The sequence below is a fragment of the Pungitius pungitius genome, chromosome 19 (genome assembly GCF_949316345.1).
Source record: "Pungitius pungitius chromosome 19, fPunPun2.1, whole genome shotgun sequence".
In the NCBI taxonomy this organism is placed as follows: domain Eukaryota; kingdom Metazoa; phylum Chordata; class Actinopteri; order Perciformes; family Gasterosteidae; genus Pungitius; species Pungitius pungitius.
In genome coordinates this window covers 8900832-8911573 of record NC_084918.1, presented here as the reverse complement: position 1 = coordinate 8911573, position 10742 = coordinate 8900832, and the positions used below count along the sequence as shown (strand labels likewise).

The window sequence follows — 10742 nt, the reverse complement described above, 5'->3', positions numbered from 1 at the left end:
ATCTAGCAGATAAGGTTTCTGTCTTTTTTCAGGTAAGGATTCGCATGCAGGACATTTGTAGAGATTAAAAGGTTCAGATCAAACCACCAGAAAGAAAATAAAGTAGTTTCACTTGGACCAGCAGATAAAACCTTACATAGCGCTTTCGTGTTAGTATATAGTAAGTAAGTAAAAGTAAATATATATACAAATATCAATCAGTATTATTTTGATTCCCAACAATATGCTCATTTGAAAGTTCACTTTAGCCAAGCAACACTGCAACTAAATACACAGTAGTTCTCTGTTACTCAGACTTATGGAAAGATAGCAGCTCATGCCATGTGACTGCTCGCCGGAAAACCTGTTAAAATTTGGTCAGATTAATTTGTCACCCTATCAGACTTTTAAGTCACAAGACTTGTATCCACTTATGACTGACCGATACACACTGATTATGTGAAGGGGTAAAAAGGGTTGTCGTCTTATCATTCACATCTTCTCCGGAGTCTCGGGGCATCGCTGGGAAGGAGACGTTTAAAGAAGGATACCACAATTTTGTGTCACCATCTACAGATATGCAAGCCATCAGGTAAGAAACTTCTCTGATAGGAAGATATCAATAATTCATAAAAATGATATTTGTCATTTTAGGTGAGTAAGATGGGTGGAGATATTGCTTAAGGTCTGTTTTGAAAGACACAGAGTTGTCACATCAGCTTAGGCCTGTGACTTTTAGCTTCATTTTGAACGATAATCATTGTTTACAGCGTTCACTTTGTAAACATCACCCACGTTGTAATTTAATCACTGCCAGTTTATACAAACATGTCACATCAAAAATGACATATACCATCCACTTGTCTTACTAAGCTCTTTTAACTATACATTGTAAAAATTGGATTCATTCACAATGTTTGGTGTCCAGATTTCCCTTCTTTTATCATTAATACCTTCATGCTCCACTCCGCAGGTCTCTAATCATTCCCAAGTGGTCCTCAGATGTACAACTGGAAGGGAAGACAGCTATAGTAACGGGGGCCAATGTCGGAATAGGCAAAGAGACAGCGAAAGACCTGGCAGGCAGAGGCAAGCAAGCAGAACCGCACATTTAAAGACCAATGAGCGCCATGATGACTTGCAGGTTCTTTGTGCTAATCGTTCTTGCTGCAAGACTGAGAGGAAATTGCGTGGAAATTGTTTACAGTTTAACAAGGATGCAAGTGTGATAAATACCGACAAAGTGGCTCGGGCATTAAACTGCCCAATTTTAAAATAAATAATTCTCACAATATGGAAAAAACACTTTTTAATCTTAAAACCTGTGAGACCAGAGCGGAAAACTGGAATTACTAATAATTTGTGCGGAGTAAATATACACAAACGCTGAGACAAAGATAAATGTTTCAGAGTCAGCTCAATGCCACCTATGCTGTTCCTTTTTGACATGAACTTACACGCAAGCACGCAGTCCTCATTAGGAGGTGTCTGTCTCCGTAGGTGCTCGGGTGATTTTGGCGTGCAGAGACATGGCGAAAGGAGAGCAAGCCGCTCGAGACATCATGAGGGAGGTGGAGGGAGCCAAAGTAGTCGCCAGGCAACTGGATCTGGCTGACACCAAATCTATCTGCCAGTTTGCTGAGAATATCTACAGCAGTGGGTGGCACACACACACACACACAACACAAGGAACGCAGTTTGTCCACTAGTATTGTAATTCAGGTAGTATATATTTTGTTTTCCAGATGAGAAGACTCTTCACTATCTGATCAACAATGCGGGTGTGGCTATGTGCCCTTACTCCACCACTGCGGACGGATATGAGATGCAGTTTGGAGTCAACCACTTGGGTAGGAGATTAAAACAGAGAGGAAATACACCAGTTTTGAGAAAATTTTACCTGTTGGTTGGTTCAAAGTAAATTGACTAACTTTATTTGTAGGGCGCTTCATGTGGCTGTGTTTATTTGAGTAATAGCAACACACAAATGATCAACCAGCTCCTTGTGTGGCTCTGTTTTCAACACTCAGCAATCCCTAAAATCATTTGTGCGTTGCGATTTGTTTTGCCTCGCTTCATCCGTGACTTATTTACCCAACGGTTCCCTCTTCAGGTCATTTCTTCCTGACCTTTCTGTTATTGGATCTGCTGAAGCACTCGGCCCCATCCCGGGTCATCAACTTGTCCTCGTTAGCGCACACGATGGGAAAGATCCAGTTTGATGACCTGAGCAGCGAGAAAAACTACCACCCGGTGAGGGCCTACGCCCAGAGCAAGCTGGCCAACGTCCTGTTTACCCGAGAGCTGGCCAGAAGGATTGAGGGTAAGGTGTGTGTGTGTGTCACAGAGATGAGGGAAACACGATGCACCATGTATGTGTGTCTGTGCCTCTCTGTGGCTCTCTGCCTCTTTTACTCTGCGTACAAAAATTGGAATTTCCTTCTCCAGCCACTGTGAGAGTCTCATGCCTCAACCACAGTCGCTCTGGGCAAGGAAGGCAGCGTGAATAACTCAAATTCACATAATGATGGATGCTCTTTAGTCATAAAGCTAAGAGTATATGCACCATGTCATTTTTGTTTTTAGAGCTATTTAGAGCAAAACCGGGGATAGAAAAGCCCAGTGTGTTTTGGAGTCATTCACATCAGCCCATTTTGAAAGAAATTCCCTACCTAAATGCATCCCCTCGGTAACAGCTCTAGGTGTGACGGCGTACTCTGTGGACCCCGGCACAGTGGACACTGAAATCTCAAGGCACCTGGGGCGCCCTCTTGTGAGCATATCCAAGACGTTTGCCTTCCTGCTCAAGACCCCGGCAGAGGGAGCCTACACCACCATCTACTGCGTCGTCACTCCGGAGCCCCAGATGGCCACCGGAGGATATTACAAGTCAGTTCAAAATGCTGTTCTCAATGCAAATCAGCCTGACCGAGCCATTCATGAGGCCTCCTGAGAGGTGAAAGCAGACGTCAGGCAACATGACAACGCACACACACACACACACACACACACACACACACACATGTAAACAACCTGAGGTCATTGTTTCTTGGCTGGACAATGCAGTTGTCGTCAACATATCTCATCACAACGTTAATCCTAATTTCTACCTGCTTAGATCAATGGGAGGGCAAGAACATTGGCAGAACCGCACACACCACCAAAAGTCTTATTCTAAGGTGCTGCATGCAGACACGTGACATTGCTCCTCTAGCTGTGACTACAGTGTGTGAATGTTAGTTACTGATGGGCCGGTGCCACTGTGTATGGTAGGTATCATCAGTGTATGAATGGGTGAATGATGTCATGTAGTGTTAAAGCGCTTTGAGTGGTCAAAAGACTAGAAAAGCACTGTACAGGAGTATTAGATAAAGAGAAACCAAAAGCTGCATGCCCATATTGATGTCCTAACTGTCTTACCCTTCCTTCCAGGGACTGCGCCAGTGCAAAGACCGCGAGGGCAGGTCAGGATGATGGAACTGCCCTAAAGCTTTGGGCTGTGAGCTGCCAACTGCTGGGCATCCGTTGGAGATGAACATCCATCTGAATCTGCCCCACCCCATGCTATGAGGCACTGTACACGACCACGTAGTGTTACACTTCAATATCATGCAGTTGATGTATTGTAATAGAGATTTGTTTTGGAGATTTGGTTAAACTCATGTTATGAAGGCTGACAGAAAATAATGTTCATAAATGTTGCAAATAAAAGAAATAATGGTGGTATTAAAAACTGCTAGTTGTTATGTTTGAATCTGCATGCAGCAAACTCACTTCAGGATGTAAAATATTTAAACCAAAATATATACGTGGGTGTGTCGGGGTGAAATCCTCATGACCACGATGGGCTTCTACTTCAAACCATTCCAGTTTGATATTTGGAGGACCTCAAGCGGCCAGAAAGCAAATAAGCAGCGCAATAATAACACTGCGATTACCGCATTAGGCGCGTTACGCGCTCGGTTTGGTGTCACGTGCAGCAGTGGTGGCGGGGGAAGAGAAGAAAAAAAATAACCCGTCATTGTTTTTAACGGAATCAGTTTTTCCAAGCACAGTCCAGAGCCAGCTCGGACTGTAACCCGAGTCCCCCTCCGGCCCCGCGGGTCCACTGTCTCCAACTTGCTAATCAATTACGCGTCCGCTCGCCGCTGATTGGCTGAGCCGTGTTATTGTCACCGAGGAGCGCGGCGGGGTGGGAGAGAGATCACACGATGGGAGGACTGGATTCAGGAGGTGAATTCATTTCTTGCTCAAGTGGCTCACTGGTCCCGAGGTGGCAATCTGTTGCAGAATGTACTGCAGGTAGGAGAAATGCAAAAATGATTTTGGGGAACATTAGATCACACCGTGCCAGCAGATTTGGATTTGATTTAAATGTTAAATGTGTTGTAGATGCGTCGATCCGGTGCGGGTTTGTTTGCTTGTAAATGGTCATTAGTCACTAGTTAATGAAACGCCACGTTTAACAAACAGGTCTGAATGCTTTTCACCCCTGTCAAATTGTTGGTGAGTTTGTACTGCATTATTTTGGTTATTATTACAGGAGTATTCATCCAAGTGTTTTCTTATTGTAATCCTAATCAGGGGGTTGGAAATATAGATTACATTTCACAAAGGATGAAGTTTCATAATGACAAAGTAGATTCCTGACAGCAGTGGCAGTAGTACTTTTTATGAAGGTTTCTGTGATTGTTGTGTGTTGTTAAGGGGTGTGTGCTGTAACCGCTGGTCATCTGAGGAGAGGTTAGATGGGAAAACAGTCATCATCACCGGAGCCAACACTGGTATTGGAAAAGAAACGGCCAGGGACCTGGCAAGAAGAGGTAGTCCACTGCTCAGGCTTGTCCGTCTCCCCCTTCTGACTTAGTCCATTTCTGTTTTGCTCACATTAATATGTACCTACTTCTTTGGATTTTATCCTCCAAACTCACTGACTACCAAACTGATTCACACATTCTACTCTTATTTCCAGAATAAGTACCTTTTATGCTTTCTGTTGTTTAAAGCCAAAATCTGTGAACTTTGGCACCGGCCTCCTTGCTTCGATCTCCATCACAGAATCGGGTTTAATCCTATTTGTGTGCTTATGTGCTCATGCTGTTTTGTTGTGACTAAGCTGTATCAAGTGATTTTGCGACCTCAGAAGAATAACTTCTTAAATATCCTAAGAACCAACAGTGCAGATGGAAAAGAGATATTCCAAATGAATCCAAAAGAGAAATAGCTGTGATGGAAGACAGACTACGCATTAGGGGACAGAGGGAGCATTGTGAAGGTCTGCTCCCCTCCAGAGCCAGACAGGAAACAAAGAGAGATTGGAGGGTGCCCCCCCCCCCACACACACACACACCCAACTCACACACACACACACATAAGCAGAATGAGTAATTACAAAGTGTTGTTTTTTTACATTTTAGTTGTACGTGAAAGGCTCTGCGTGGCATCCCCCCCCCCCCCCCCCCTCTTTTATTTGTGTATTTGTGTGAATTCATCTGAGGGCAACCCGGGGATCTAATTTATCTCCCTTATTGCATCCGAAAATATTCTTGAAATAAAATAAAATTTAAAAAAATGAAGATACTCACAGAATGTGGTAAAAGCGCTGAAAAGATTGGACAAAAAGAATCATGATGGTCAGAGGAAAATAATAATAGCTTCTGGAGAATTCCCTTTCAAGTTACTGGATCATTTTTCAGAGAATTGGATTATACAACAGCATGATGACAACATGATTACATTTGAAAGGATTCATAACCCAAGGTGGGTCCTTGGGTTTCAGTATCAGGAGAACCACAACAAATACCGTCCTTTTTAATCATTCATTTATTACTCATTTGCCAATCTAATTACACAGAATATGATCAGGTCGACTTTTGCCTTTTGTCCTCGTTGCATATACCGACATTACCTGTGCCCCAGTAGCACTGCGCATCATCTGCTGGATGATCCTTAACATGATTCCTCATAACTTTCCCTTCTCCCGTTTGTTTGCTATTGAATTACAATGAAATAACTTGGCTAGCAGGCAAATGAGGGTTTTCAAACAATTGGGTTTTTCAACATGGGAACAGCAAGGGGGAACAAAGCCGCTCCTGCTGATTAATGGCCCTCCTCTTCCGTAATTGGTGGGTACAGCAGCTATTTTGAGTGTTGGGGGAGTTGTCTTTCAGTTTTTACTTGTTGTGTGTGTTGTGGGCGACAGAGAGAGAGAGAGAGAGAGAGAGAGAGAGAGTGTGTGTGTCCTCAAAGCCCCTTTTCTCTGCTCATTAAGGAGAATGCATCTTCATTTGCGTCAGAGGCGAGGATGACAAAGTCGAGAGGGTCCTGTGTTCATGTGAGTGAGGCACCTGGCTCAATGACATGCCTAAAAAAGAGGTTACAGGATTTAATTGGTTTCTTTCATCAAAGAGGATGATTTCGGGAAAGTACAGACCCACATACTTCCCCCTTGATTGGCGTAGTTGGCTCTGTGTGCGTGCGAATGAGAAATGCTTTTGCAGTTTGTAGTTGGAAACTAAAAATGACTTCTTGTGTAGTGCAAATCATCATGCAGCACAAAGATGAATGGGGACTTAATAACCAGCACGCAGAAACAAACTTGTAACTAAAGGTCATGTGATGTGTGTTTCTTCAGACTGTAGGAGGACAATGGTGTGGAGCGGGGACAGCATTGTCCCCTGTAAGTGGTGTGAACTTTGGCCTTTCTTTTTCAGGCGCACGCATCATCATGGCTTGCAGAGACCTGGAGAGGGCAGAGGAAGCCCGAACGGACATTTTGGAAGACACAGGAAATGAGAATGTGGTCATCAGGAAACTGGATCTCTCTGACACCCAATCCATTAGAGTGTTTGCTGAGCTCATCAACAAAGGTAGGAGACTGGAGACCACTGAAATCTGTACAAATGGCACGTTTGTCTACCTGTCCACATGGTCTGTCAGCAAGAGAAGAGACTTGGATAACCACTTCCTGTGCTTTGTATCGCGGCTCTTAACCCACTGATGCGTTTGCACAGTGTTGCATGTGGCTAAATGAGGGGCAAACTGTGAAAGTGCTAAATGCAGTCCACTTACGCAACGTCCCTAGCATCATGCCACTAATTTAACAATTGGTACTCATGGGAAATTATTACTAATTCTCCCTTTTCCATTTGTGTTTGTGCTGGATCTTTTCAGAGGAGAAACAAGTGAATATCCTGGTAAACAATGCAGGCGTCATGATGTGTCCCTACTCCAAGACCGTGGACGGGTTCGAAATGCAGTTAGGTGTCAATCATTTGGGTAAGTCCTACTGCAGGGAAGTGACGGAAGTGATTAGTCTTGCTAATTGACGCAAAATACACAGTTGGCAGTCAAAATCTTTGAATTATTTATTAACATGAATACACAGTAATAGGATGGCTTTTCCTGCTAAAGAAGTTAGGATATTTCAGCCCATATTACGTTGTATTAACAGCCACTGAACACATGTACAACCAAGCTGGCCGACATGTCAGCCAGGAAAATGAACCAGTGTCTGTTTTCCTCAAGCTGTCAGTTTGTTTTTCCAGTATTGAATCTTGGCTTCCTTTCAAATGATCTTTTCCTCAGTGATATTTTTGTTGCAGGCTGAGAAGAACAGTCTGTGTCAGAACATGCTCACCCACACACACACACACACACGCAGATACACACACTCACACACACAGTCACACATGCACACGCACGCATAAACCTGTGACTCCACAAACATCCTTTACATGTGTACATGTACTTAACAATAAACACTGGTTGGGTCAACAGGAAAAAGAGAACAATAGTTTTTAGGGCAGTGGCACTGTGTACGTTTTTTTATGGACCAATTTATGGTGGAAATGTCTTCATTTCTGTAAAGGAAAACAACAGTCCGGCGCTTTGAGCAGTAAATATCTATATATAGTGTTTATATTTATTGCACACCATGAGCATCAATCCACATGTGGTTTACCTCGGGGCATCTAAGGAGCTCATTATCATAGGAAGAGTTACTGTATGTTGACAATAGAAAAAACTGCATCTTATGACTCCAGCATCACATGGAATCACAAGCACATCACACAGTGAAGCTGCAGCAACACAACTAATACAAGTACAACTTGGATAGAGAGTAATTAAGCTCTTGACAAGTGACTGCAAGTACGATTTTTACAAGGTGGGACAAAGACCAACCTAGAGGAATAAGGTCTTTATGTCATGTTCTTCTGCAGGTCATCTCCTATTGACTTACCTGCTGCTGGACCTCATCAAGCACTCTGCTCCTGCCCGAATTGTCGTCGTGGCATCGGTGGCTCACACTTGGACCGGAATTCGGCTGGATGACATCAACAGTGAGAGGAGTTACGACACCATGAAGGCCTATGGGCAGAGCAAACTGGCAAACGTCCTCTTTGCACGCTCACTCGCCAAACGATTACGAGGTGAGGTGGTGAACGCGTTGGCACACATCACAAGGGACGGAGGAAAGAAAGAACAAGTTACCTACGTATTGGGTTTTAAATTTGATGGACACATCTCTGTTGTAGCCATGATGAATACCCATGTATCACATGAGCATGTGCACATGTTTTGTCATGCTGAAAAACATGCTTTGGTTTGGAAGCTTGATGGATACGTTTTTATGCAAGATTTTATTTGATGGTGGGGAGCAGAATAACCTTCACAGTTTTTGCTGAGAAATGATGACTCAGAAAGCAGCAGTATTTAGTTTTACATAAAAACAGACTGACGTAACCAAGTCCAAACTTTCCATCACTTGCACATTAGTTTTCCTTTTGCTTAATGACACTGGACTGAAAGAAATGACTTTCATACGACAAGCCTACAGTCTAATAGTCCAAGATCGGGAGTCTAGCTTTTAAAAATAAGCCATTATAAAGAAAGAACAAATTACAATAACATGGTCAAACATGGCATTATGTGTGTGGGTTACTGTGTGGGGGCCTTTTATTCGTGTTGCAGGTACCGGGGTGAGTGTGTTCTCTCTGCACCCGGGGGTGGTGCAGTCTGACCTGTGGAGACATCAGCACCAATGCATCCAGGTGGCAGTGAAGATCTTCAGGGTTTTTACCAAGACAACACTGGAGGGAGCACAGACTACCATCTACTGCGCTGTGGAGCCGGGCCTGGACAGCCAGAGTGGAGGGTACTTCAGGTACGCACAGTACTAACAAACCGAAATTTGGCCACAGAAAAGCTTTAATCTTGCACGAGAAACGAACCCAGTGCAGTGTGTAATGGCCCTTCTATATTCTCTATGGCAGTGACTGCGCTCCTGCTAGGTGCTCAAGGGCAGCTTCGGATGAAGATTTGGCCCAAAAGCTGTGGGAGATCAGCTGCAACATGCTTGGCATCACCTGGCAGTGAAGGAACTGTGCAGTGAAATAACATTGTATGATATGTACCCTCTGTCAAAGAGCACTTTCACACACTTGTACAGTATATACGCATTCATGTTACTGTTACTGATGTGCCGACAGGTCTAAAAGTTTAGGCTCTTTTATTTTGTATAAACATCAATTATCAAGCAAGGCTGCATGATAAAACTTTTTATCCACTAAACTTTTACTCACCTAGATGGACATTCTTTGTTGAGACACTTTTTTTTTTTAAATCTCGAGTGCAGTTGCTCTTGTCTTGTTGGCTTGTGAAAATGTTAAAAGGGATTAGCAGGGTATAAACGTATTTTTATTGGACAGCCTTCTATCATCTGCCATGTCAAATGCCTTACTGTTCGCTGAAGAATGAAAAGAAGTAAAATTATGTTGTGTTGAAATGTACTATACTGTATGTAAAAGTTAAACTAGACCCGTGGACATATTGCTTCTGTTCTGCTTGTTTTTGACTTTTACGTAAACCTGACTTCTGTGTTGATTTAGCAGTTTGGTTGAGCGTTTCAGGTGCACTAGTGGGACACTACGATAAACTGAACCTTTGAGAGTGAACACAGATTAGGTAAAATTAGGTGTAGAAACAATGAGAGACTTAAAGTCTTAGCCATGCCACCCAAACAGCTGAATGAATTTCAACGTGACTCACTCCATGGTTGATTCTTTAAAATCACAATTGTAAAAAAGAAATGTTAAAATCCTGCTGCCCATTGATTGAGGCCCCCGATAATGGAGAAATAACAGAGGACATAGGATTAATTACTGGGAGTATTACTGGGAGTGAGGCACTTGAAACAGTCTAGAACTGTTAGATTAAGAAACAAGGATCAAGAGAAAACACCAGGATTCTATTTAGTAAGTTTCTTAATCCCAATCACATGTTGGAGTATTTAGAATTTAAGGAATGTGGCATGAGCAAGATGAGAGGTGACAAAGATTCAATGCTCCCTCAAAGCAATGCGTGGTGCCTGTGGTAGTTTGGAAAAGTAATGCACTAACCAAACAACAATATCCCATCAGTCAGCTGTCCTGTCTCCAGAAATGCTTTGACTCTTAACTTTAAAAACTATGTTTGCTTTTATTCTAGTAAACTGACAGTATTCATTCTGCTAGGAGACCTGCTAGACATACAGAGTGTGAAGCTGTACATGTAGCCTATTGAACACGAAAATTAAACATAGTGTCATCTATTTGGGAAATTTGAATTATCACAATTATTGAAATTCAATAATAATATATGGTAGAAAAAAGGGTTTCTGATCTTTTCAAATTAAATATTTTAAGACTCAAATGATCACTGAGAGAAAAATATACATATTTTTTATAATTCAGCTCTCAAACGTGCCTCTCTGTAATAAATCT

At 42.7% G+C, this 10742-nt stretch overlaps 2 protein-coding genes across 3 annotated transcripts; both read left to right on the top strand.

The window, feature by feature from the left end:
- Positions 1 to 454: 454 nt before the first annotated feature.
- si:dkey-73n8.3 (uncharacterized protein LOC100150965 homolog) lies at positions 455 to 3699 on the top strand. Its single transcript, XM_037455443.2, has 7 exons — positions 455 to 571; positions 953 to 1068; positions 1480 to 1635; positions 1725 to 1829; positions 2093 to 2302; positions 2676 to 2868; positions 3412 to 3699. Exons 1-7 carry the CDS (start codon positions 558 to 560, stop codon positions 3512 to 3514), a joined length of 897 nt encoding a protein of 298 aa, XP_037311340.1. The 5' UTR covers positions 455 to 557; the 3' UTR covers positions 3515 to 3699.
- A 208-nt stretch (positions 3700 to 3907) lies between these two features.
- On the top strand, positions 3908 to 9597 carry zgc:112332 (uncharacterized protein LOC553712 homolog). Of its 2 annotated transcripts, XM_037455444.2 has the most exons (7): positions 4155 to 4281; positions 4687 to 4802; positions 6693 to 6848; positions 7153 to 7257; positions 8202 to 8411; positions 8953 to 9145; positions 9255 to 9597. In XM_037455444.2, exons 1-7 carry the CDS (start codon positions 4271 to 4273, stop codon positions 9355 to 9357), a joined length of 894 nt encoding a protein of 297 aa, XP_037311341.1. In that variant the 5' UTR covers positions 4155 to 4270; the 3' UTR covers positions 9358 to 9597. The 2 variants fall into 2 exon arrangements, with proteins under 2 accessions (XP_037311342.1, XP_037311341.1); XM_037455445.2 differs by lacking the exon at positions 4687 to 4802 and having other exon boundaries at positions 3908 to 4281.
- The last annotated feature ends 1145 nt before the right edge of the window (positions 9598 to 10742 follow it).

What these genes read in the sequence shown, in the direction of transcription:
- si:dkey-73n8.3 (XM_037455443.2), top strand. An exon ending in TGCTGAGAATATCTACAGCA is followed by an intron (nt 1,636 to 1,724) that starts GTGGGTGGCACA and finishes TTTGTTTTCCAG; the next exon opens with ATGAGAAGACTCTTCACTAT. An exon ending in GCTGGCCAGAAGGATTGAGG is followed by an intron (nt 2,303 to 2,675) that starts GTAAGGTGTGTG and finishes CCTCGGTAACAG; the next exon opens with CTCTAGGTGTGACGGCGTAC.
- zgc:112332 (XM_037455444.2), top strand. An exon ending in TGCTGAGCTCATCAACAAAG is followed by an intron (nt 6,849 to 7,152) that starts GTAGGAGACTGG and finishes GGATCTTTTCAG; the next exon opens with AGGAGAAACAAGTGAATATC. An exon ending in GTTAGGTGTCAATCATTTGG is followed by an intron (nt 7,258 to 8,201) that starts GTAAGTCCTACT and finishes GTTCTTCTGCAG; the next exon opens with GTCATCTCCTATTGACTTAC.